The following is a 27,950-nucleotide window of genomic DNA, read 5'->3' on the forward strand; positions in this document are numbered from 1 at the left end:
TTTTAGCCTCCCTTGATTAGAAAGAGCAACTTTTCTCATATTTGTTTTAGTGGATATAATGCATAATTGCTATGATATGTCAATTGTGGCGTAAATAAACAGTTTGTACCATTAATATTTGATGGCATGTCAGTTAAAATTTCTACATAGTAACCATAGTGATAGATCAAAAATGGCAAGTTTCCTCATGCTTTTTATTTCTGTTATTGAGGATACAATTTATAATGACAATTATGACATAAATTACAAGTTCATATTTATATTTTTTGGCATAGGAGAGAATTGTTAAAATTTTTCCATAGTGACAGAGGCCAGAAATCGCTAGTTTCCTTGTATTTGTTCTTGATTGTGGATAATTGTTATATTTATGTTAACTGTGGTATAAAATATCCAGTTGTACCTTTAATATAGTTGGCATAGGGGAAAACTATTAAAATTTGCACATAACGATAAATCATATGTGGCAATTTAATTTATTGCAAAACAATTATTTATAATTGATATGCTATTTATATTATTTGTACTATTATGAATTAGTTTGGGACATTACAATTTGTACAAAAGAAAAAACTGTTAAAATTTGTACGAGGATCTGTAGTAAGTAAAAATTTCATTCCTATTTGAATTTTTTCATAATAACACTTCTGATTAAAATCCATTTTTATTGTTATTTATGCTAATTGTAGCATATATAACCAGTTTGTATTTTCTCATAATAACAGAGATAATTTTAATTATTTTACCATTGGTTTATTGTAGGCAGAATCCTTTCTTACATTTCACTTTTAATTGCTATTTGCACAAAAATCTCCAGCGATTTTACACTGTTGTTGAATAATTTTGGAAGAAAGAAAACAGACACAAGATTTCAAAAAAACAAATTTAATCACAGCGCTTAGGGATCATAACACGTATTTACAAGTTGTACACATTTATCCCAAATTTGATAAAAATGAGCATTTTATTAGAACGATAGCATACCTATGAATGAAGTTGATTTAGATTTAATTTCTATTGGATAAAACACAAATACATTTTTTCAGTCTACAATCGAAGTGCAATGTTCACATAATGTATTGTAAACATTATTAGAAAAAATATTATTCATTTTCCATGAATATATTTAAATTATCTAATTATTGTATGACAATTTTATTTTGATTTATATTGAAAATAGCTTTACAAGTTTCCGCAGAACATAATCACATTTTTTTTACTTGAATTTAAATTTTTTTAATGTTCTCAAAAAATATATATTTACTCCTAACTAGCAAAGGCTTTTTTGTAATGTGACTTATAACATAAATATGTGTTAGTTGAAGAAAATGTCAAAAAGATTTTCAATCACATGGAAATTTCTTTTTTCTTATACAAGCGCAACATTTTTGTATTAACGTTCAAAAGATAATGGTTTGTGATTGCGCCAAAGAGCACACACACAAAAGAGACTTAGAAATAAGTCAAACCATTAAAACAATAAATTCAAATTTAAAAAATACAATTATACAATATAATCAGTTAGGGAAGACAAGCTGAGAGTTACTACAAAGTAAAAAATAAAATTAATTAAACTAAATAAAATGAAATGACACCTGTACTAGAATAAATGTGGCCATCTTTTGATTTTGACTATTATATAAACTATATTTGTCATTTATGTCTTATAATTTAAACAACTGCATTTTTCTTTAATTAAAAAAAAAAGTAATTCTTAACATGTGGATAAAACCCTAACATTAATTTGTTCAACCCGTTTTGCTTTTCTTAATGTAGCTGAAAATATAATGGCAATGTTAAATATTTTGGCAAATGCTTGTAAAGTTGCAAAACTTTTAATGGCAGTTTAAATTTGAATTTCATTTAGTTAAAAAAACCAAATGATACATTTATAAAACCAGAAAAACATCTAAGCTTTTTTGGGGGCTGTGACTTGATGAACCTGTTTAATCGTATCTGATCATAATACTAAGTATAGTATCGCCGATGCATTTGACCATTTTGACATTTTCAGTTGTTTGTCTCTGTGTTCTTTTTTAGTTTTGTTCATGAAAGCTTATTTACAATATTGGCAGCACGAAGATAGTGAAAAGGCTGACACAATTGCCCAAAGAATCTGAAAAAAATAACACACAGACCAATCACTGAAGATGGCTAAATGCTGAAATATTAGACAATACAAGTGATAGTAGGCAGATGGTAGTTACCAGACCAATTTACAAGTTCCTGATTATGAAAGTAATTATATTCTATGTTTCAAAGTTGCTGACCTAAACCAATTGGCACATTTAATGAGAATCAGTTTAAAGTGAAAACTACAATCTATAGAAATGCCTATTTCCTTCTACAATAATGGCCTTAAAGCATGCTGAACTATAGTAGAAAGACAGAAAGAGAGAGAGTGAGAGATAAAGAGAGAGATTAAAAAAAAAATCAGGGCAAATTTGAGTAGACTATAATAAAATATAAAATGTTTAATGTTTCACATTAAAAAAAGCCATTATTGTCAGTTAAAGAGAATGTGTGCATCACACACAAGTTGAAAGATTAACTGATGAATTATGAAATAACAATACTGTAAAAAAATTAAACTATAATAATGGATGCCACACATCTTCGCAGATTTTGGTTTGTGAAACCAAATAACTATCTTTAGCACAATCATTAAGAGTTTTGTTCTTGATAAATGAGTCGCGAGCCGTTTTGTAGTATTTTGTAACTTGGGTCACAATATTTTTAATTTCCTTGTCGACATTCTTCGAGATGTTTTCTGCTTTCATTGTCCCATTTGTGCCATTTTGGTTTTGGGCGATCAACGACGTGCAAGCTTTGCTCTTCCTTGGCTCCGGAATCCCTTGCCTGAATGGGTATACCCTTACCCAATGACCTGCGCTGCTTGTTGGGTACTTCCAATCAATCCCGTTGTCCCATTTAGTTTTAGACTTTTCTTTCTTAACAAGATCATCGATAATATCATATTTGAAACCATATCTTCCGTCATTACCTAATATAAAAATATACAAATATGATTATGTAGAAAAAAGAATTGTTAGGTGTATACCTGTGTATGCTCCTACAATACATGTCGACAACGCTGTTTTTCGTTTTGGCAATTTCTTTTGGGATGATTGTGAAAGGCTTAGGGTTGAACACGATGATCTTAACCTTTTGTTTTTACAATCTCTCTTCATCAACTGAAACAGTTTAATTTATAAGAATAATGATATTGGTTTAAATGTAGCATAAATAATTGTTCATTTAAAAAAAATATAAATCAATTTGGATTTTCTTCTACCAACAATTGGAAGATTTAACATTTGCAATTAAGTTAATAAAGGTTAAGCACAGCTCAGTTAGCATATAACATTAGAAAAACGAGAACTAGTCACTAACATAGGCATCCTCAGTGCTTCTGAAAAAAAATTAAACAAATTCTTGGTTAAAACGCATAAAAAAAAAAGAAACATCCCTTGTGGGGATCGAACCCACGACCTTTGGATTAGAAGTCCAACGCGCTATCCACTGCGCCAAAGGGACGTACTTATGTAATGATTAATATTTTCTAGAGTCGGTTTTCACAATCACACATCACAAATTTCATCAATCATCGGATATTGATGAAATTTATGATGTGCGATTGTTTGTGAAAATTGACTCTAGAAGATATCAATCAGGTAAGGTCGCCAACAGTAATAAAACATACAACTGTGAGAAATCAATTGAAGAAGCATGCTAATAGGTAATTATTCAGAAATCGTGAGATGCGGTCTGGTGTGATGTAGGTGTCAGAAAAACATTTTCTTTATCGTGCCAACGTTCGATCTTTATTGAGATCATCTTCAGGGCCTGGGATTTACAAACATCGTTTACATTTAACAAATACATTTAGGATGTGGAAAAGTGAATTTATACAATGCAAAATATATTTTTTATATTCAATCAAAGTATTTCTACTCACTCAAAGTGTTTGTCTTCTGTGTAATTGTGCCATTCTTGCGTGTCGTGTTGAGAGTGCCAGTGAGATTTTGCTGTTTTATGTTGAGGTGTCAGAGGTGAGGTTCTGGCCGAACCATTACCAACACATTGTTTCCCTTCGTCTGCTCTTTTCACCTCAAAGAAGCCGACGCCTTATACAAAAATGTCTTTTCTATACCGACTTCCTTCCCCACCCCTTCAAAATCCAACGTATATAAACATAAAACAGCAAAATCTCACTGGCACTCTCAACACGACACGCAAGAATGGCACAATTACACAGAAGACAAACACTTTGAGTGAGTAGAAATACTTTGATTGAATATAAAAAATATATTTTGCATTGTATAAATTCACTTTTCCACATCCTAAATGTATTTGTTAAATGTAAACAATGTTTGTAAATCCCAGGCCCTGAAGATGATCTCAATAAAGATCGAACGTTGGCACGATAAAGAAAATATTTTTCTGACACCTACATCGCACCAACCGCATCTCACGATTTCTGAATAATTATCGATTAACGGTCACTAATCACCACACACATGCTAATAGATGTTGTTTTTCTGGTTAAAATGTAAGAAAAGCTAATTGTTTCAAACAATGGTATACCACTGATATTTCATCAATCATCAGGTGTAAATTCATCATCACTTTAAATTAAAACAACTCTTTTAATCATAATTTTTCTTTCTTTTTTGTGCTCTTTGTCATTCTAATGCCGATTTTTGAAAATTACTATAGATTAACAAGTTAAAAAAATCCCTGTCTCCATATCTCTCTCTTTCTCTCTCTTTCCGTTTCTCTTCCACTGTCACATTTTCCCATTCTCTTCTTCTCTCTCTCCCTTGCATTTATTTATGTCACCTCATTGTATATCTTATACTTTTTACTTTTACTTTTCTCTTATGTGTCTGTAACTCTTTCACTATCTCATCAAACTTTTTTCCTCTCTCTCTCTCTCTCTCTCTCTCTCTCTCTCTCTCTCTCTCTCTCATTTTGTCATTTCTGTCTTCTTCTCTTGTTCTCTTTCTCATTTCACTTTTTATTTTACTCTGTATCTCTTTCACTCGCTCATTTTCCCACTTCTCCTTTTCTCCCTCTTATTTCTGTTTTCACGTCTTTGTTTCTCTTGTTTTTTTCTCTCCTTATTGCACTTTTTATTTTACTCTGTATCTGCCTGCATCTCTTTCACTCTTTCCATCCATCATCTTTTCTCCCGCTCTTTCATCATCATCATTTCTTTCTTCCTGACTCTCCTCACTCTCCTCTTCTATATGTATTTCACTTTCTTTAAATTTTGCTTCTCGACATATATTTGAGGTTTTTTTGGTGATAATTGCTATCAATAAATGAAGGATTTTTCATTTTGAGATGTGGATTCAGAAAAATCTTGAGGTGATGGCTGGGGAATCGAACCCCTCTACACGATTGTAACAATTCGTTGTCCCATCATTCCCTCAATTACATCTAATTATTTTAATTACTTATTATAAAATTTCTATTTTAGCTGTTTTAGTATGATACTGGCAAACACAAAATTTTGTAGATGGAGTAAAACATTGGAAACGAATATGGTACTTTTAATTTTAAAATGCTTTTGAAATAGTAAATATTTTTTTAGTAGTTTAGGAGAAAGGAAAATTTTTTATGAGAAAGTATTGCTACAGGTTCAGCTTGCGGCTCACCGATGGATGCGACTTGCTCCCTTCCAATGGCAAAGAGACGTGCTTCTTCCACTTTTGAGCCATCGCGACCACGGTGGCAGCGTTCGTCGCAGTTCGTTGAAGTATCCTCAGATCCGACTCTTCGTCAGAAGCCTCATCACCGCTCACATCCCTCTCACAAAAGAGAGAAAGACCCGTATTGCAAATTGGCAGGCCGAGTAAATCGAACATGTCGTGGAGCATCGGCTTCTTGACGGCCGGGTCTACATCACAGTCGGTACAAAGAGCCGGACTTGAATTCACCTAAAAATAAAATATTAAACTTTTGAAACGTTACTTATAAAACTGTTACAAACACACTTCAAGCAGCCAAGGTTTAAGGTCTTGATCGATGAGCACGTCGAATCCGTAAAATTCGAAACAATTCGGCGTGGTTGGAACTCCCGAAACTTGACTCGCAACTGTCAATACAATCATGTTTACGATACGTTGCCATAGGAGCCAGTCATCTATCTCGTTCTGTTTCAAATAATGCCTAAGTTGCTTCAAAGTCCATTTGCAGCCTTAAAAACCCAAAACGGTAACAGGTGAAAGCGTTAAAGGTTTTTACAAAAATTCACCTGCTCCGACTTTATCTTTCATCTCTGAATATCCCGGCCCTTGCTTGTTCACGGAAGAATTGGTCAGATGGGCGTACCGATTTTTGAGATCGGACAATGAGAATTTGTCAGTGCTGAACCTCGCCAGGCCTTCTCTGTACAAGTAGATGGTCAGAGGATGGAAACAAGGCACGCAGACGTAAAGCCTCAAGTCGAACTTATACCCTCCGATGAGAAACGGATCTCGGACATATCTCTGTACGACCGTATGGCTGTCGAACGTCAACTCGCTAATTTTCTGAAATAAAATCCAAATAAAACCAAACAAAAACAACTCAGGTTTTAAACAATCCCTTACCCTAAAAATTGATATTCCTTTTCCTTGACTCTGGCCCACTGGCTTACATATCCAGATATCATCTAGCTTGTTACAAGTCTCTACCAGTTTAGAATAATCGTTCGGTAATATAAAAGCTTCCGGGCTGGAATTAGAAATATTTATTTCTTGAATAAAAAAGTAAAAACAAATTTTGCCCCGGGGTAAATCGTATTTTATTGATTCGATCTTTTAACATGATACGGGGTGAACTGTAATAGCTTTCATAAAAGTTTTTATAAAGTCAATGATTTTCATTCATTTCGTGATGAATCGAAACTTTTCCGATTGAATAACAACCCATATCACAATACAAAAGTTATATTTACATGTTACAAGTTTTATAAAAAGCACCTCGGAAGTTTACCAAAACAATATATACAAAGAACCTGTGTACCTGTAATACCATCGAATTAAATTTAAGCTTTTTATTCAAATATTGTTTAGTTTTTATTAATTAGTGCTTTCAAGAAAATCTGAGTCGCATTTTTAATTGCTTGAAAGTAGAACGAGCCCGAACGAACAAAACAAGCTAAACGCCATGATCAATAAATGATTGTTAATAGTAAATGTTGTTTTACACAGTCACGAATCATGCGTTCTCGATATATTTGAGTACTAGGCCTATTCTTAGAAGTGAAGCTTCCTTCTTCCGATGATAAATTCGATCAAATCAGGTGATAAAGGAAGTTTATTTCTCTCCGTTCTAAAAATATCCTTTCGACGCGTGAGACTATCGTGATGTGGGCCGCATTAAGGTATTTTGGAAAATGTGAAACTAAAAAAACGAAGGAAAAATAGCGAGGGATCACGCACCACTTGCCAACTAGCGGTGTACCATCAAGGTATTATTAATTAAACATAAAATGTCTTAATCCACCAGTGACCTTATAAATTCCAGGTGGGAAGGAAACCGAGATAATACAGTTGTAAATCACAAGTTTCTTTTCTCCTTGTGCTGTTTTAGCACGTGAGCTTTAAGTTCCAAAGAGAATGCCTTTTTCTCCCCCCCAACCTAATAAAGCTGATAAACTCTATTTATAGAATAAAACTACTTATTTAGATTTTTTTCTCACCTGAAGTCGAAAATAAACCCGTAGTTATTTTTCATACACCTCAAGTACCTTGATAGATAATCTTTTTTACAGATCGCTGACGCTTTGGGTACGTGATTGGTAAACTGGAAAATAAACAAAAACAATTTGTTTTTTTTAAATTTATTATAACTACTAGTAAACATGTCCACACATTATTTTATTTCTTTAAAATCTATAATAATCTACTCGTTTCTTATCGTATCGTGTTGTGTCGTGCCGTCTCTCATTTCATCGAAACGTATCGTGCTACGCAGTGTCGCGCCTAATCGCATCATAAAATAAATCGTACATAGACAATCTATTACATAAAACGATAACAAAAATTGTCTGTTTATCCTAGTCAAATTTAAGTATACATTTGCAACAGCTGGTAACAAATTTAAATAAAATTGGTTAATGTCTAATGGTCATCTTTGTTTATACATTCACTAGTTTTCGTGGCCCACTTGACCAATTAATATCTTTCAATTAATTAAGGTTTTTAGTTAGTTCAATTAGTTAGAGATAAAAAAGTCACTGTCACGAGCGGGATTCGAACCCACGACCTTCGGCTAGATACGCCGCTACTCTACCACTTGAGCTATCGTGACTTTGATCCACTCGGGCACTAACTTCGTTTGTTTATACACTTTTCGTATAAGTTATTAGGTCTTTAACCTGTTTGAAATATTAATAAAAGGGTTTATATCGTGCGGACTCGTCAAAATTGAGTCTTCCGCACACTACGGAAGCGAAAATGCTTAAGGTCTATTCTCACGGGGATACTCAAGTCATGCATAACTGCTTGACAACCGAAGACCAGTGCCTGCAAATATATACGGACGGCAGCAAATTAGGTAACCAAGTTGTGGAGCGGCGTTCCTTATCTACGGGCAAGGTAAAGATGTGATTTACAGCAGCAAAATTAAACTGGCGGATTGATGTAGTGATAACCAGCATGAACTTCTGGCTTTCTTAAGATCTTTGATGTGGATTGTAGCTCAGGATGAGAAATGGGAGGCTCCAAAAATATCGTTAAAACAGACGGTCAGGTAGCCCTAGACATCTTGAAAACGTGCCAAACATGAATCGTCAATCTCATCTGATCATATGATGTATATGGGTCAAAGCTCACGTCGGAAGCAGAGGAAACGAAGCTGCAGATCGAGAGGCAATGGATGCTGCAATGGACGTTGCCGTGGAATTCTGCCATGCACCTCCGAGTTATGTGAAGTACCCAACTCGAATGCAAATTCTGGATCAATGGAATACTGCATGCATCACGACAGAGCAAGCGTCGCATACCAACAAGTTCTTTCCAACAGTGTCGGGAAGTTTAAAGGCTGATTTTCCCCACTCATTCAAAACAACTCAATTTTTGAAAGGGCATGGTCGTATCTCTTCCGACTCCATGTGATCGACGACCCTTGATGCGAATGCTAGGCAGGATCGGAAGAAACCTGGGATCACATTCTCTTTGACTGTGACCTACACGAAAGGCCACTGAGTTCACTTAGGAGATCAGCGATGCTGCACGGATCAAATTGGCCAAGTAAACACAGAAAATTAATAGAAAAACGTTTCTGCCCTTTTCTTAAATTTATAAATAAAATAAATTTCGATATTATTTAATCTTCAATAATGCAAATCTTGAATCGTAAAAATTCTTTTTAAAGATAAAATTTGTTATTTGTTTGTTTCAGCTCATTCATTTTATTTGTTTATATTATTGTATACATAATATATTCTGTGTTAATACTGCAAATGAAATACGTGCAATCAGTATGGGGGCATGTAGTAACAAACTCCTTTATTACAGATTACTGTAGTAAGGAAAAAAGTCATGCATAAATATACCACCCCCTGACAAAGAATTATAAAAGCGATTTTGAAAAAAAATCAAAACCATCTTTAACTAGTTTTTATTTAGACTCCCAAAGATTAAAATTTGCTTTTTTCCCACTCTTACAAATGCTTGTCTAAAATTGGGAGTACTTTTAATTTACCCAGTGGGAGTATTTGGTTTTATACATAATTATACGTAATTATACACTAACCTATGTGCGAAATGAATCAAAATTAATTATTACATTTGTTGTCTAGGTGGCTAAAGAGCTTTTAAAACTGAGTCTGTAAGTTTGGAATTTTATGATCCAAAAATACCAATACAATCCTTTTTTGAAAATTTGACATAACGTCACTGGTGGCATTTCGTATTGCACCTTGCCACATTTGGACAACAGTCGAACTTCAAATTTGTGATTGACTTTTGGTAGTTTTTAACGTGATTTCGGCATTGTGGGTAAGCATCAAATCTCCTAGGTCTATGCTCAAGATTTAGAGTTATTACGCATTTATTGCCTAGGTGGACAGCTATGGTTGGATTATTGTACTCTAAAATTACCGATACAAACTTGACATTACGCTATGACGTCTATAGCATGTCTGGGTTAATCATAATGTCCATGTTATCTGGTCATTAAGTTCAACATAATCATCCTCTAGTGCCTCGGCGATATTGCGTTTTACAACTTGCCACAGTCGTACCTTAAATTTATGTTTGTCTTACCTGGTTGGTTGTGAGTTAACATAACAGACCTAGTGGACGTCATACGTATTTACCTGTTATAGTTTGACTTCGTTCATAATGATCAAATTTTCTTGGCCTGTATTGATAATTTTGATTCATTAAGCATTTCTTGTCAAGCTGGTCTGAAGTATCGTGCTCTAAAATTACCAATACAAACTTGACATTACGCTACGGCCTCCATAGCACGTCAAGTTTAAGTATAATATCCATGTGTTTGGTCATTAAGTATGTGTAATGTACAATATATGAGACAGTGACATACATAATGCCAATGATAGTTCGGTATTATGCGTAATGATCAAATCTTGGTTTCTATTGATGATGATGTTTAATTACGAATTTGTTGTCTAGAATTTGATATGGTCAACAGCTAGAATTTTTTGCACTGTGTCTTTATTGACCTTATAGATTAATTTTCGTCCAATAAATTTCATGGGTTGCAACTGTTGTAAAGATTTATTATCAGAATATTCAAGACGGTAAGCTCACCTGCCAACCTTTTAATGCCTTGTAGTGCGAAACAGGAAACCCTGTCGTCCTCCACCAAATGTTCCACCTCTCTTTGGTGCAAGTCGCTTCGGTGAACTCTTGCCAACCACGCTCTAAGAATACCTGGAACCGTTCGAAAATTATCTCACTCGACGGTAATAATAATTCAGCCGGTTCTCCCCATTTAGTCGTTGCTACGGAACACTCGCCGGGTAAAGTAATTGATCAAATATAAAGGTTAACGTACACGCAATTTGACAGGTAATTCAATACCCCCGTGGGTTTTAGCAAAACCGAGCCTCATAAACGAAACGGATTAACAATTAAAAACATCCTTAATAAATAGCTTATGTTTTTAATACGTTTTTAATATAAAGCCGACCAGAAATATTATTATCAATCAATAACACATCTTCACATTCTATTAGGTCAAATTAACCTTACCATCCACACCTTTTTTATATATATTTATTACCATATGCACATTTTAATATATTATGTAATGTTTTGATACAGTGATTATTTATAAATCACATTGACACCTAAAAGTCCTTGGCGAGGAGGTCCCGGAGCCATTAGTCGCCTGACGGGATTATTATTGGTTGGTTATGTTGGACATGTATTGGTTGGGGTGAGTGGAGAGTTTTTGGTGGAACCTGGAAAATTTGGTGGGAATTAATTTATTTACACAGGCTATTTTGAGGTTATTGTGGAGGATTGGAGCTAAAGTTTTGTGCTTGTACAAAAACCTCCTGATCCTGTTCCTTCAAGAGTTTTAGATCCATCTGTATACCACATCATTGTACCTGATATTCCTGAATTCTTCTTTATTTATTTAATAGTTATAATTACAAATTAACAACGATGAATAGCCTACAAAAAACTAACGGCGAACAGGTACGTAAGGTACTGCGATGGCTGATTATACGTGTCACCTGCTTTTTTTTTACTAGTTTAATTTTTATGGGAAGTCATTAAGCGTAATTCAAATAAAATACGCCACAAAAAACGAATATTGCGTATGCAGTACAATAGAGTTTTTTGAATTATTTGCTGTTATTTAACTACTTAGGGAACCCTGGTCAATCAAAATCTGTCTAAACTGCATTGCAGGAGCTTTTCTATCAAAAGGAAGAATCGCATTTTACGTAATGCCAATTTGAAACGGACTGAGGTTAAATTTTTGGATGTACCAAATAAAATATACGGAAAAAGCGCAAAACAAAGAGAGAAAAAAAGTCGACGAAAGACAGCCTCAGCCCCACAAATGACAGTCTGTAAAAGGGCTTCCCCCTTTGAAAACAGCGACAGTTGATTGAAATGATGTGTTCGATCCGAACTATGGAATGTAAAGGTGAATAATCGAATGGGAAAAGCCTTTTATTCATGCTCAAAGGGTACTAAATACAACCTGTCAGACGTTTCCCAGCTGCTGATGTAGGTACGTGCTGTGTGATATGCCATGAAACCGACCACGAAACAACCCGGAAGGATTGATTTCAAATAAACAGCCCAGAGGCAAAACAATATTATAAATGGGGGAAAAGCGTTTATTATAGTTAAGTTTGTCTTTATCGAGCTGTAAATTTTGTCATTTATGTTTGGACATGATGACATGGATCTTTTGGCATAACAAATAGAAGCGTATTTTTAAGTAAATGTCCTATGGCTTGTACATACTATATGTTTCTACAAAAAACTTTGAAAGTTAAAAAAAAATCTGACCTAAAGTAGTTTTGTAAGTTTACTAGTGCTCCTCTTTTGTAAGTGTTTTGTAGGAATTTGTTTTACCTCCCTTCGTCCTTAGAGTGTTAACGAAATGATCCAATTTCCCCTTCGGGACAACTATTACGCAAAAGTTTATAATTTGACTCTAAACACTACCGGCTGGTACAGTTTTCCCGTCTTCAGGGAGGAAATCACACAAGTTCCACGGTGTAATCAACCACTATGCGACATATCCTTTCACGATTCTACCGGTTTAATTTTAGATTGTCACGAGAGAGAGAACTCGGCCCCCCCATTAACAAAATTGCTACAATTTCCCGTTCTCACGCCGGATTATTGAAGCGTATCGATCACTACTGCATATTTTCTAGCGTGAGACACAGAGATGGTTATTTTTATTAATGCGTCCCTTTTTATATAACATTTTCAGACTTGTTTACTTTTAATGGCGTTCGTACATTTCGTGTATCTCGTGGTTGTCCTTATTTATTGTTACAGACTTATAAATAGCGACTGGGATAAAAAGTTATTTTGACGTGATCGAGGCTATTGTCAGTAAACAACGAAAACATTTACTCAAACAATCTACAATCTGCATAAACAATTTTCATACCGTATAATTTGCCCCCCCCCCCGGCGAAATAGAACCAAAAGATATTTTAGAATAAATGGATATAAATCCCCCTTTTAAAGTTTTCCCTATTAAAAGCAAATTTTATCTAAATCTACAAGGATATTTCTGCACCCTCGGGGCAACACTGAAAATTGTGCGATTTCTTGTGGTCTGCAGGATGATAAATCTATTGTATTATAGGTACAATTCTGGTTGCCTATCCTGGTTTGGACGCGTTTCGGCTTTCCACCATCTTCAATATGTGGGTGATATCTGTGAACTAAAGTTTTAATTATGAAGCCCTGGATGGTGGGAAGGGTTATGTTTCAAGGGTTGTTTGCAAAATTAGTGCTGTTTGTCGGTGTGTTTCATGAATTAAGTTGTGGTCTTTTGATTGTTCTAGTCGGTCTTTTTGATCTTCGGTCCTTTTCCTTTTACATTTTGTAATGTTTTTAATAGTGTGAATGATGTTTGTGAGTTAAGTTTTGTAAATTTAGCGACAAACGTATGCAGATAATGTTCTCTTGGTTGTTATCAGGGATGTGGTCAAAGAAAATATTTTTAATTTTTAATCTTCGCCTAGCTTTCGGAACTTAATTGTACCTTCTTCAGGGCTTGATTTTTAGTCAGAAGTATATAAACTTAAATTATTTTATTTTCATACTAACACTGAAAGCCTTTTCACTTTTTTCTTCACCTTTTCAACTATGAAATGACTAGACTAAAACACTGAACTTTAACGCTGAAATGACTCTAGTAGTCATTTTTTTCTAACTAGTCTAGTCATTTCATAGTTGAAAAGTGAAGAAAAAGTGAAAAGGTTTTCAGTGTTAATATGAAAATAAAATAATTTAAGTTTTTATACTTCTGACTAAAAATCAAGCCCTAAAGAAGGTACAATAAAGTTCCGAAAGCTAGGCGAAGATTTAAAATTAAAAATATTTTCTTTGATCACATCCCTGATAACAACCAAGAGAACAATATTTGCGAGCTATGATAATTTGTGTATTTATAAGTTTTTTAGTGTTGATTGTGTTATGTTTATACATTTCTATGTTTTCGAGTATGTTCATTTTCTGTCATTTTTGTACGTTGTGTAATATTTTCATTCTTTTTTGTATTGTCGATGGTTTGTGGCTATTTTCTATTATGTGAGTAGTTTAATTTGATTTTCCGTCGTCGCCCATAAAGGGTTCGGTATGTTCTCTGTAATTTTCCTATTGTATTCGTGGTTTTTAGAGCTGTTTTTATACCTAGTTTATTGAATACATTAGTTGGTTTGTTTGTTTCTTTTCTAATGCATGAATGTAGTCCATTTTAATGTTTGGTCTTGAGGTATTGTTTCGTTTTTGTGTACGTGTTTTGCTTATTCTTTTGTTGTTTATGGTTGTTTTCAATATTAGAAGTATCAACCATTTTTTCACTCACCAACTCTGATCAAGGTATGGTCTTGAAGAAAAATTCAGTTGTTATAGCCATCTGAAATTTCTTGATTTATTTTTCTTGATTGAAATTCCTTGGCAATGTAAGGACTGAGTATGAGCCTGTCAAAAACTTAAATATGTCAATTTGTAGACATATGTATGATTGTTTTGCCCTGAACGTTAAAATAGGACAAAAGCTTGGTAGTAACAACTGAATTTGCTTTTTTCTTCAAGACCACCTGATCCAGACTATCCGGAGTGTTCGTGATTATGTTATAGCCATTATTGTGTTATCATTTGTATTCTTTTTAATTTGTTTTCGTATTTGTCTTTGTGGAATTGGGTAGTGGGCTTTCTGGGACTGGAAATGTCATATTTTGGCAAAAGGAGTCGAGCATATTCCAGTGACTAGGCAGACTACGAATAACCCATTAAGTCGGGAAGAAAACATGATAAGACAAGGAAAATTACTAGAAAAAAACTATTTCCCTAAAACTAGCCCAAACTATTTCCTCAATGTCCCAGATTATAAAATCTTCCATGCTGTCTAAAAAGACGATGGCCTGACCTCTACTTGCCTACTCCCAACTAAAGAAAACAGAATTCCAACACTTGCTGGTTTCTCTTCCCACAGATCTGTCAAATTTGCATATACTTATTTACATTATTTGCTTATTGTATGTATATGGCAATAAATAAAATAAATTAACAAAAAATCTTTCACCACGAACAAATATTATCAAATAAAATACTTGTTACGGCGAACTTGGTTGTAAAATTGGCTGAAATTGACTGCATGATTCGAAAGTGTTGCGTAAGTGTAGACCTTTTTCGCCGTTCTTTTAATGCAGACAGAGCGTTAAGTAGATAAGACAGGTTTTAATTTTATCGCTTTTTGTTTCAGACTTTTTTTATATGAAATATTAGCGTCAGGCAGATAAAACCAGCGAGACCAGGCAGATCAGGATGACTGGAAACGAACCAATTGAGTATGTTTTCTGGCACTGTATAAAGTATAGACTGTTAAAAAAAATCAGTTTTGTACAAATTGGAAGAATTTGATACTTTTTTAATTATAATTTTTTTTGCCTCGATATTTTAGAATATTAACCATACTATATATAGGCAACAATCCCTTTATCCAGAAGAACACTTAAACTCTGCGAACTAAACTCTCCTCCTACTGCTCTTCCCAATACAATAAATACCTTGAAACCCTTTCCACACACGACAATTCCCTGTTACAAAAAAAAAAAAATAATCAAAATATCATTCAGTTGATAACCCACCCATTTACCTATTAGATCCTGGGACAGGGTTAATCAAACCTCTATGCAACCTATTTAGATCACCTTTACTCCTTATCAAGATATGACTGATGCCCTTCACGTACAGCAGGTTACCACTTAATCTTCACCACCCTTTCAACTCTTTTCATCCTTCTGAAGTAATGTACCACCTGCACTAATCCCGTGGGCATGGTCTAATTACCTCTACCATACTTCCTTTCACATAGTTTTCCTAATCACAGAATGTAATACCATCCTCTCTTATAGAATTGCTCTATAGCTATTCTCATCCCTAAAGCTCACAAACCTCCGAAGTACATGAAAGACCCATTAGCCTTCTTCCTTCAATGCCCAAAATCTTTGAAAGACTACTTTTAAAGCGTTTAATTTTAGATATTCATAAAATTATTCCTTTCCACCAATTCAGCTCCCGTCTTCATCATTCCACAATCCAACAAGGTTTCAGAGTTTGGACACCACCTCCTCTGCCATAGCGTATAAAGAGTATTGGGTCCATTTCTAGATAAGCACAGGCTTTGGATAGTATCTGGGACTCGGATATGCTTTATAAAGCGATTAATTAATCGTTACACACTCGTCATACCTAACCTGACCCTTGAGTGAGGTGCGGCAACAAGTTCTCGTCAAATAGATACTAGCGTCGTCTCACAACTGAGCAATCTCGGTCGTATCTTTTAGATCATTTATACAGCTCAACTATCTATAAAACCTTAATACCATCATCACCACTTACGTGGACGATACTGCAATTTTGTCCTGTAAATTCGAATCCTATCCACCATCCACCATCCATCATCCAAGAACACCTTGAGCTTATCAAAGACTGGTACAAAACGTAGAGGACACTGAATGAAGAAAAATATGCTCATGTTATAAAAACAATCTTGCCCTCCACAGAAATTCAAATCAAATACCTAGTAAATGTATGACCTAGTAAAATGCATATGTAAGGGGCAAGGAGGTCACCGGTCAATAATCAAATACTATATGCAGATAGCAGACTGTCGTGAAATCCCCACACAAGACCTAAGAGGCAACAACTTAACAGATGACTTGGGCAACTACAAAGACTTCTAGGACCGAAAACCGACTTTACCTCAATGCTAAACCAACAAGACTTTACTGAGACACAACGGAACTGTGGGGTTCTGGCAATCTATCCAACATCCAGCGCATCCTTTCAATCAAAATTCAGACAATTCGTCAAAGCTCTTTTTCTTTGTCACTAACCTCACTATTCACAACAAACTGATACCTTTACGAATCCAAAAGTTTCTTTCCCATCACGAGAACCCCGCCTTAGTCGACGATGGCCTCGAGACCTCCTTGCCCCTTACATTTGCATTTTACCTACAAGGGTTACGAAAAACAGAATTCATTTAATATTTAATGAAAGATAAATAAGTACATGTATCTGTACTGAAGTTAAATCAGCATTTCTTTAAGAACCTATACAGACGTGGTTTTTGTCCCTTGGCCCATTAGATAGTTCTTAATAGCTTAATTTGTAATGAAACCGTTCAATAAACGCCATAAAGGATGGCGTGCATTAATAAACCCCCGTCAATACCCCTCGTTGATGTAAATGGGGGTTCGTTTTATCCCGTTGTCACGTTATTGGCTCGGAAGCATCAGGTGGTGAAAGAATTAGCGGTCCAAACGATGAGCTGTCACGCATTAAAACTGACCCGGTCTCGTGCGATCTTTTATATTTTAATTTTCAAAATATTATGATTAGAATACAGGAAGTAAACTGTCACCTGTGATGAGGAATGTCAATAAGAAAATCAGAAACAGGCTTATCAGATCAACCTGTAAAATATTATAGGCCGTCACATAATTAGGTAGAAAGGGTGAGCAAGTCAATGCAAGTAAGCTTGACGACACATGCGAGGACAGGCGGACCAGTTTGTTGATTTCTGCTTATAGATCGATAGCCTGGTCATGTTTCAATTCGTTTAATTTCCAAACTTCTCATATTTTACAATTAAACTCAAAATATTCAACGACTCTCTCGTCTCGGGGTTTATTTAAAATATCGCGAAGAACAATTGCCACTATAACAACTGAATACGTCCGGTAAACATTGCGTGATTGAACGTCAATCGATCCGATTGCGTTAAAAACTGTGTCAGTGTTTCTTCGACGGATCGTCGGGTGTGAGTCCGGGCGTATCACAGAGCTTGGCAATTTATTGGGTTGTCCGGAAAAGAATGCAGATTTATGGTTATAAAATAAAAAAGTAAATGATTTTGAATATTTTTTATTAATTAAAATACCCCTCATCACTCTCAATACACTTCTCCCAACGTGATGGCAACTTGTCTATACCCTCCAAATAAAATTTTAAGTCTTGACTTTTGATCAATACATTTTTTTATGTTGTAAAACGATATCCAGGTGTCTGAAAAAATGGTAATCCTTAGGTCTGGAGAATGTATGTACAGATTTGTCTAAAGCCGAGTTGACATTGTTATATTCTTCCGTTTAAGTTGAAAATCCTTGGAGTAGGTGATCCTTTGTTATCCTTCATCGAATCATTTCTATCTGATCGCCCTTCGTTTATTCTCATTAATAACTCAGTATCAGATAAGATTTCAACATTTTCTGGAGTACCACAGGGTTCTCACTCCGGGCCCATATTATTTCTTGTTTATTTCAATGATGTCTGTAAAATATTCAAGGATTGTAAGTTTTCTTTATTGGTGGATGATTTGAAAATTTTTAACTCCGTGACTTCAGATCACGTCTGGGTTAGTTTGCAAGGGGGGAACTGGACTGCTTCATAATTCGTGTGAGCAGGATCGTCTTCCTTTGAATAGTAACAAATGCATGGTAATTAAATTTTCTAAAAAATCTTAACTCGTTTTTTTGTTTTGATTATTTTGCTGATGGGCAGAGATTATAAGAGGACTATCTCCGATTTTTGTGTTGTTTTTGGCAGAAAGGGCGATTTCAGCGACCATATCAAACAAATTCGAGGTAAGGCTCTACGCAATCTTGGTTTTATTACTAGTTTTTCAGGAGATTTTAAAAATGTCTTGGGACTTAAAATATATCAATCCCATGCGTCGCCACCTGAAATACGCAAGTGTCGTGTGGTCCTCTTTCCATGTCGGTTAGATTAGCGTCTTAGAAAAAGTACAAAGGAAAGCAACCAGGATAATGGCTTTCAGATTTGGTCTTGAGGATCTGATTTCCTTGGAAAGATTGAACTGGCTTGGTCTAGTCACTTAGCTCATGCTGTATGATCTCATTTGGGGTTGGAAATTGTGGAAAGGGAGTCCTTGATATCCAAAACTTATATTTATCACTGTGTGCCTCAGCGACCATAAATTGTTCTTTGTCCCACATTGCAGAACAGAATATCGACTAAACTCCCCTCTAGCGAGGATAATGAGATTGCTGAATCATTATTCCAATGAAATAGATGTATTTCACGATTCCTTGCATTCAGTTAAAGTTAAATTAAAACGTATACATGCCAGGAATCCTTAAGCCATGTGTTTTTATTATTATTGTTTAATTACTCAATTATTTTCTTTTTGTTATTATGTGCGTTTCTTGACTATTCCTCTTGTAGATTCACTCTGTTGGAGTTATAATAAATAGAGAGGGAGAGGAAGCTGATAACCTAGATCCAACGGTTTACTGTTGTCACATTTGACACATGGGGTTGACCGTTGTCCTGTAACAGAAACGGCCTTTTCTGATTGATCAAATATGGCTTCAGGCCTCAATAATGTCAATTTCTGGTGCATTACTTCAATTTGAGAACCCAAATGAAGCCCACCAAAGAGTCCCCATCATCTTGTTTTAATGAGTTGGGGGCTTTTGGAAATAGTGGTGCTGCTTCTATTTTGTCGAGCCACTTTCCAGAACGTCTGCTGTCAACGTAGAGAATCCGCTTTTCATCACAAATAAGAATTCTATCTAGAAAAGATTCGTTTCTGTTTTAGCAAAGTTGCGCAAATTTCGTAAGAATTTTTTTTCTTTGATTTTTTTTTTGGGGGGCGTTCGTTTAATACACGAGGAACTCAACTTTCGAGCTTTTTGATCTTTACAATTGCCTTAAGGTGGTCAGCGATCCATTTACTAACTGAAAGATTCTATTTCTCTATTTCTCGTTCTGGGATTTTCTTTGACCAAAGCTCGCGAACATCTTCATCTAGGGAAGAATTCCTTCCACGGCTTTCTTTTCTTCAAAGCTAAAGTCTTCCTAACGAAATTTTTTAAGCCATTTCTGAACGGTGCTCTCAGTCACACTGTCATAGCCCCAGAATTCATGACCAGTTTCTGGCCGATTGGGCACCGTTCTGACTGAGTTTTAGCTCGTAAAGACTGAATTATTCCCAATTAATGAAATACTACTGAGGTAAGCAAACATTTTTGTTTGGAAGAAAAATAAAAACTGTTGAAATCAAACAAAAGGATAATATATCAAACGTAAACAGTTTATTATGTAAAGGACTAATGGAAATAAAACATGAAAACCTCCATTATGTTCCGGACAACCCAATAATGTGTTTTTTTTTGTTTTTTTATTTTTTTTTATTTTTTTTATTGGCCTTATGATCTTGCATATTAGACATAGTACGAATTCTTGTGTTCAAATTGGGGGTTATCGGGAAAAAAGGGCCAGAGGCGACGGTGGGAATCGAACCCACGACCGCGGCGTGAGTGTCTCTTATGCTAACCACTCGGCTACCGCGGTCCCCCAACCCAATAATGTTAATATTTTTTAAAATCTAGTTTATTATCGATTTTATACATTTAAAAAGACAAGATCCTGAAAGATTAGGACTTACCTGGTGTAAAAGATTCGGCCCAGTTCCGTTGTCATTGATTTTGAATATAAAAGGCTTTTCAATCATCCTGTCATACAGATGATCAAGGGACTCACCTAAAATTAAGAAATGATAAAATATTGGCGCAAACGTTTTTACAAACTATAGTAAGATCAAATTTATTTTAATAACGATCGAAAAAACAAACTTTTGGTTTTTGGTTCTTTGGTTATTTTTTCATTCTTCAGATGCAAGGACAGTTGCATTAGATTATCGTTAAAACAATCTAGATTATTATTATATATTATTATTATTATTATTATCTAGATTATTCATAATTTGCCTATTTCGTTATTATATATTAGGTAATACGAATGTTTGCATGTGTATTCTCCGAATATAAAAACAGGCGGATGGCCTTTTATATATGTATTATTAATGTATACGTTTTTTTGTTGAGATAATGAAGAAAAACGAGGAATAATTATTAATAATTAAAAAGAAAGAGTGAGACTGAGCAAGTGACAAAAGCAAATTTAGGAAGAGCGAGAGAGATAAATATATAGATAGATAGATAGATAGAGAGAGAGAGAGAGAGAGAGAGAGAGAGAGAGAGAGAGAGAGATCGAAGAGAAAGATAGAAAATAAGGGAGTGATTTATAGATAGAAATTTAGACAGTGTAGGTAAGGCACACGGAAAAACGTGTGTGAAAATAGCAAATAAGAAAATTATATTATAACAATTATAATACAACTATTATAATAACTTGATTCTTGCACACACACACACACACACACACACACACACACACACACACACACACACACACACACACACACACACACACACACGCGCGCGCGCGCATATTTTTTAACGTTATCACACGAATGATAATTAATATTCAATTCAAATGATATAGAAGAAGAGTTTTTGTTTGAAAGATTGAAGAGAGAGAGAGAGAGAGAGAGAGAGAGAGAGAGAGTGTGAGTGAGAGAGTGAGTGAGTGAGTGAGTGAGAGTGAGAAGGAAGGAAGGAGAAGTCGCAATGTTAAAATGAGATAACATAAATTGTTAGTTAATCTTTATGCAAGGTATTGGTTGAAATGAAAAAGCTAGTGTCTCGAGCGGGATTCGAACCCACGACCTGGCGGTGTCCGAGTGGATCGAAGTCATGATAGCTCAAGTGGTCAGAGCAGCGGCGTATTAAGCCGAAGGTCGTGGATTCAAATCCCGCTCGTGACACTAGCTTTTTCATTTCAACAATACCTAACATAAAGATTAATTAATTGAAAGAAGTTATTTATTCAATCGGACCACCAAATCTAATGGATAAATTGTTAGATTGATAGTTCAATAGTTAAGTGTTTAGATACATAAATAAAGAGATTGGCAGAGGATAAAAAATACACTGAGAATGAGCAAGACTAGGGTTTCGACGGATGATAGATGGTTTTATATATATATAATATATATATAGATAGATAGATAGATAGTTAGAAATAGAGATAGATAGAGAGAGAGAGAAAGAATATACAATGTACATTCTGCTATAAACATTTTTAAATGAATGTGTGATGTGATGACCATTCGTCTTATTCCACCGGCAGGTCGGTTTAATAAATTGTTATCATTGCCTCCACTAAAGACCAAATTTAAAAAAAATATAGAAGATTAAATCAAATCTGTATTTTTATCAATAAAAATGAAGTCTGCATGTGAGGAATTAAATTTGATCCTTAAAACAATATCTGACACATCATGGGAATTTGAACCGGTTGGATATCACACGCACTGGTTGTCATTATTTTTTTTTGCGATTTATATTTCTTTATTGGTTTGATATGTTGATTGTGTTTTATAAGTTTTAATTAAACAATAGTAGATAGTGAACCAGCTAAGTGGCCGTAGTCGATTAATTTCCTTTCATTTGCAATAAGACTGATAAATATTAGTTTTCTTTTAGTTGATTGATTTTTTTGCTGTAAGTAATGAGTATACACGTCAAAGTCCATTGAAAAAATGTAAAGCCATGCTGTCGATAAATTTTAAGTCATTGCCTTTTTTTGCAGTTAAACAATACATATTAATTACTAACCTAGTGCAAATTTTATTAAATAATTTCTACGTTTGAAGGTACAACTGAGGAGGGAGCGTTTGTATATAATTAAGTGCTAAAAGAGACGAGGGTGCGTGGTTTTTTGATTGTTTTTTGCTGGCGTTACCATGCGATGGGTCGGGCGCGATCCATGGTCTGAGGTGTACTAAGAGGAGCGGCTGGTATTTATGTTGGGACGCCGCCCCCACCATCCGAAACCCGCCCCCAAAACCAGTCATGCCATTTACAAAACGTACGGCAATATGACAATGTAACTCTTTCCTCCCTCCTCCAGGAAGGGGCAGATGAGGGATTTGTACGTCTAATGCCGTTTTCGCGTGTCCGCGGATATGCGGTAACGGGGAGTGAAAACATTGCGGAAACCACGCTTTTTTCGGGGTCTTATGCGACGATTGTTTTCAATTTTAATTATTTTCAATTGGCTGTCATTAATGACGCTGCGACATCAAGGGGAAAGGTTCAAAACTCATTGATGACCCTACCACATGATCTAAACTCATATTCTTCGGCCAGACTATCACTACTTAGTCTCTTCTTACATCTGGTCTTTTCTGTTTGTAAGGGTAGGTTTTTTCTTCGTTTAAGCCAGAATTTGGCAGAAAAGGTTTCTATTGCATTACATCTAATTTATTCTTCTTCAAAATCTTCCGTTTTATTACTAAAATTCGATGATTAGCACTGAATCGTGATCGTGATTAGCACTGATGACCCTGTTTCTTCAATAAGGTTGGTTTGTGTCAGTCGCGTTTCGCCATGGTTGGTGTTCTCTGGTGTTTGCTAATTTTCACTTCCTTCTAATAAATTGTGGTTCCGGTCCTTTGTGAGAGTACTGCACCGTATTTTTTACTATTTTTTATCCTTTCTTTTGAGATATATTAAAAATTCCCAGGATATCTTAGAGCTTGAGGTACATCTGATATGTATACCCACTTTTCGTTCTTAGCTTAATTAACTGTGATCATCCTCGTCAACTAGACGTGTTTTGCCATGGTTGGTACGCGTATTTCAGCATACACACTGTCCTTTGTTTGTGAATGTTGGATTTTATTTCAAAAGCATATATATTACAATCGTTTTTTCGGTTTAGTTTTTTCCTCCTTTTGAGATGTGTTAGAAATTCTCAAATCTTCTTGGAGGTAAAAGTACCAAAGTAGCTAAATGTTCATACCTATCATACCTATCTGATGGTATGCTTATGTTCCAACTTTCGTTTTTATTTTCGCTGGATTTGCCGTGCGTCCAATTCTTTCTCCCTAAATTTTCGTTCATTTTCAGCATATTCTCTGTTAGTACATACATTACATTCAATTTCGAGACAGGTAATTATCGAGGCATTGTTTATTAAAACATATGTTTTTTGTTAGTGGTATAGCTTATTAGTTTTAAGTACGTACCTTTTTATCTGTCATTTGATGTGCTGTTTAAGACAAAACCAATGAAAATAGGCGGTCCAAACTACAAGTTCATCGAATCGCAACGATTTTTTGCTTTATATTATATTGATGTAATAAGTTTTTTTTGTTTATTCATATATTATTTTTAATGTGTCTAGTTCTTTTTGTTGATTTACTAATAATTTAATTCCCTATTTTCAAACTAAGATTTAATGTTTTTTTTAAATTTTTTTCTTCTTGTACTATTTTGTTTCAAATGCCGAATTTATCATACAAATATGGGTACTGAATAGATGTATCACGAGTACAACACCACTAGTGACTTTGTGGGGCACATGTGATGTGAATTCTAGTGACTTGATAAGGCGATTTTTCGTACACTTACCCTACTGATATGAGGCGAAAGTAACACACACACAAAAGACTCGGTGTGGCAGAAACAAATCTATGGAGATATTGCCAAGAAGAAAAAACCGCGAAAAAACAAAGACTTAGTAGGCTAAGATTCCTGAAGAGAACACTCGGGATTCCTTGAAAAGTTTTGGGATCTGCTAAAAAGCCTTAAGCTTAATGAGGAACTCTAGACAAGAATGGAGAAGGTAATAGACCGATACTGGTTGCGGCACTCGGGTCGTAGAGGCCGAATCTTTCTCTAATCTAATCTAGCGAGGTGAATCACATATTTCGTACATATACTGCTGACTTAACAATTCATTAGGTGAATAAATCATCCACGATGGGCCACCAGTGACATCTCGAAGTTAAAAACCCGCGTTTATCCACCAGTGAGTCTTGAGACGAGTGGTCACCACTCGTAAATACTCGCTAGTGATTAATAAGTTGATTTTTCACATGTGCCATATGTACCCTAGTGACATTATCCGTCCATCTACTGCTGATTTAACAAGGAGAATGTATCCGGCGTGGGATATGTACTCTTGTGACTTCACGAGGTCCACTAGTGACATCATGATATTAATGTAACATTCAACTGCTTACTTTGTGATGAGAATGTTCCCCCATGCGTGACATTAAATCTAATGACTTCATGAGGTCATTATTGTACTATATGAACGAACATACATAGAAAGTTGTTATTGGAATACTTTTTATCTTCTTTTTCTGCTGCTTTTTGTACTGGAATAAACGCATTTTAATCTAATAGTTAGTTGGCTAAGAGAAGCATTAGACCTGGGGACTTTCACCCCAGTTATCAATGCCAGGAACCAAAATTGTTATACATGAAGTGAAGGTAAAGAACTTTATATTATTTGAAATTTAGGGCTGAAATAAATAAAATTTACCATTGGTTAAATTCGCTGAGCTAAAAAGGTCTTGTGCAATTTGTTGCCTGGCGCCAAGAGGCAATCTCACCACTTTCATCTTAAGTTCCTCACCACCAGCCTCCTTCGGCTTCCTGTTTTTCCCCTCGAAGGAGTTTTGTCGTTCATGACACCACGGGCCGCGCCTCGGCACTCCACAAAAACCGGCACAAATGGCGAACCCATAGCCGCCACATAACACCAAATAATTTAATAAACGTTTACTTTTCCAATTCTTCTCACATCCCTCGCGGAATCGGCCTTGAAGAAAAATGAATCTCGCGTTGTAAGAACAGTGAAAATGTGTGAGAAACTCAAAAACTACATATGAATGAAGCTAAAAAGAGAAATAACATTATATTTAGCCACATGTTGTTTGAACTGAACGTTGTAAATTATTTTCAATTGTAACATTTGCATTAAAGCCTTGCTAGCCATTGGACCACGCCATATCACTGCATTGCCCTCATTAACCAAATATCCGATTGAATTCGTGGCCAGCCGATAAGCCGTAATAGGTACCATGTGATGCCTATCAGGTGATGTAGGCCGCTCATTTTTGGTTGCCAACATAGTCGGAATAGAAGAGACATAAATATCGGCATCCAAAAATCAATGAAACCTTTGCCCCTTCTTGCAGCAATGCCAATGCTAAATCTACTGTAGTTGTCCGCATTTAATAAAAAGAAGAGTATGAAAAAGTAATGGAAAAGGGTTTAAGAGAGATAGAGAGAATGAAAGAAAGAAAATTTGAGAATATAGAACAAAAGGATTGGCTGAGAGAGAGAGCGATATAAATATGAATATATATATATATATAGAGAGAGAGAGAGAGAGATCTTTAAGGAACTTTTGATTATTTATCATATTATTCATACCTAGGACAATACGAAAAAAATAATAAAGGGTAAGAGAGAGAGAGAGAGAGAGAGAGAGAGAGAGAGAGAGAGAGAGAGAGAGAGAGAGAGAGAGAGAGAGATTAGATAGATGGATAAATAGATAATAAAAAAAAGAGATCTCTTCAAGGAATTTTTGGCAATTATTTATATTATTCATATATAGTACAGAATGGAAAAATAGTGAAAAAGGGTGAGAGAGAGAGGTGGAGAGAAAGAAAGAAAAAAAGAGAGAGGGGGAGAGAGAGAAAGAGAGAGTGAGAGAGAGAGAAAGAGAGAGTGAGAGTGAGAGTGAGAGAGAGAGAGAGAGAGAAGCAGAGAAAGGATCGTTAGAAACATAGAAAGATGATACATAGGAATCAGCATCACATGATCTTGATGTGAAGAGAGGACCAGAGCCCTTAAATTAGGCAAACCCTTTTTGTTTTCTTGATTTGGCTTTCCGTTTTGTCATTCATCTTAAGAAATAACCGTTCTTCTAAATCATAATTTTTTGTCGAATATAAACGCCGGCCCGTATTAAAATGTAGCGACGTTGTAAACAATTATCGTGTGGAGGATGTGCGTTTTAGTGGAAACTTTATAATAAGTGTAATCTCTCCTAATGGTTTTCTATATCTAAATTTAGGAATAGCGTTTTGTCAGGGAACACAATATTATTTAGAAGCGAAGGGGGATGTCGGCCGGTCCCGCTAAACTCGGATTCAATGACAGGCAAATTATTTTGGATTTAAGTTATAACGTTCCGACTTGTATAATTAATGTCTACCCCCGAGCTCCTCTGATCCGTAGGTCGAGCCGACGGGCACGGAACTTGGCTTTAAACGAAGGGCGTTAAATATGTGTCTCCTTTCCGTGTAGCATACACGAGTTTTCTTTCTTCTTCGCCTATGATTTATGGGATAGCGGATTTCAAAGTTGCCGTAATAAAACGTTTCTGACCTTTCGCCGACAAACCGTTGCGTGAGACAATCAGAAAGAAACGAACAAAATGAATAGCGCATATTAATAGAGAACCAGTAGGTAGAAGGTAGAAAGTTCAGAACAATTTCCTCTAAGTTAAATAAATAAAATACCTTCTTTTCCTACTTAATTTACATACTTATTCGAACTACAATTAGCCCGATGTAAAAAATATAATTTCTTCGAAACTGTGAGCTCTAAACTTCTTAAAAGCTAAAAAAGCTACACTAGAATAAAAACTTACTATTTCCTAGCCAAACATTTCTTTAAACATTTTTCTCTCCCGACGCTTAATCACAAGGCACAATTTCTCAAATTCCTTTTGCCTAATGAATAGTGCAACGCCATGTAATTAATTCTTATATCTCTATATAACTTTTCTTTGCATAAACATTATATAATATTAATTAAGGTTTTGGTTGAGATAAAAAAGTCATTGTCACAAGCGGGATTCGAACCCACGACCTTCGGCTAAATATGCCGCTGTTCTACCACTTGAGCTATTGTGACTTCGAACCACTCGCACACCAACTTCCCAAAGTCAAGGTAGCTCAAGTGGTAGGTAGAGTAGTGGCGTATTTAGCCGAAGGTTGTGGGTTCGAATACCCCTTGTGACACTGACTTTTTA

The 27,950-nt window shown here is 35.2% G+C and overlaps 1 protein-coding gene, 1 long non-coding RNA gene and 1 other non-coding gene across 8 annotated transcripts; 1 reads left to right on the plus strand and 2 right to left on the minus strand.

Annotated features, from left to right (window-relative positions):
- The first annotated feature begins 388 nt into the window (after nucleotides 1-388).
- LOC106667613 lies at nucleotides 389-5,734 on the plus strand. Its single transcript, XR_001340603.2, has 3 exons — nucleotides 389-597; nucleotides 5,483-5,549; nucleotides 5,643-5,734. It is a non-coding gene; the product is annotated as an uncharacterized LOC106667613 (long non-coding RNA).
- LOC106667612 (probable tubulin polyglutamylase TTLL2) lies at nucleotides 872-25,895 on the minus strand. 6 transcript variants are annotated; one of them, XM_014395667.2, is made up of 10 exons: nucleotides 25,446-25,895; nucleotides 20,653-20,747; nucleotides 10,770-10,892; nucleotides 7,691-7,794; nucleotides 6,597-6,720; nucleotides 6,260-6,536; nucleotides 6,000-6,202; nucleotides 5,661-5,942; nucleotides 3,059-3,191; nucleotides 872-3,001 (listed from the first exon to the last, which is right to left on the minus strand). In XM_014395667.2, exons 1-10 carry the CDS (start codon nucleotides 25,522-25,524, stop codon nucleotides 2,589-2,591), a joined length of 1,833 nt encoding a protein of 610 aa, XP_014251153.1. In that variant the 5' UTR covers nucleotides 25,525-25,895; the 3' UTR covers nucleotides 872-2,588. The 6 variants fall into 6 exon arrangements, with proteins under 6 accessions (XP_014251153.1, XP_014251155.1, XP_014251158.1 ...); XM_014395669.2 differs by lacking the exon at nucleotides 25,446-25,895 and adding an exon at nucleotides 24,142-24,159; XM_014395672.2 differs by lacking the exons at nucleotides 20,653-20,747; nucleotides 25,446-25,895 and adding an exon at nucleotides 12,561-12,720 and having other exon boundaries at nucleotides 10,778-10,892.
- Nucleotides 3,462-3,534, minus strand: Trnar-ucu. The gene has a single exon. It is a non-coding gene; the product is annotated as a tRNA-Arg (tRNA).
- Nucleotides 25,896-27,950: the final 2,055 nt, after the last annotated feature.

The sequence above is a fragment of the Cimex lectularius genome, unplaced genomic scaffold (genome assembly GCF_000648675.2).
Source record: "Cimex lectularius strain Harlan isolate CLEC.00 unplaced genomic scaffold, Clec_2.1 scaffold74, whole genome shotgun sequence".
Classification (NCBI taxonomy): domain Eukaryota; kingdom Metazoa; phylum Arthropoda; class Insecta; order Hemiptera; family Cimicidae; genus Cimex; species Cimex lectularius.

What these genes read in the sequence shown, in the direction of transcription:
- LOC106667612 (XM_014395667.2), bottom strand. Translation starts at nt 25,524, where the DNA reads ATGAAAGTGGTGAGATTGCCTCTTGGCGCCAGGCAACAAATTGCACAA. An exon ending in CTCAGCGAATTTAACCAATG is followed by an intron (nt 20,748 to 25,445) that starts GTAAATTTTATT and finishes TCTTAATTTTAG; the next exon opens with GTGAGTCCCTTGATCATCTG. An exon ending in TTAAACCTTGGCTGCTTGAA is followed by an intron (nt 5,943 to 5,999) that starts GTGTGTTTGTAA and finishes TTTTATTTTTAG; the next exon opens with GTGAATTCAAGTCCGGCTCT.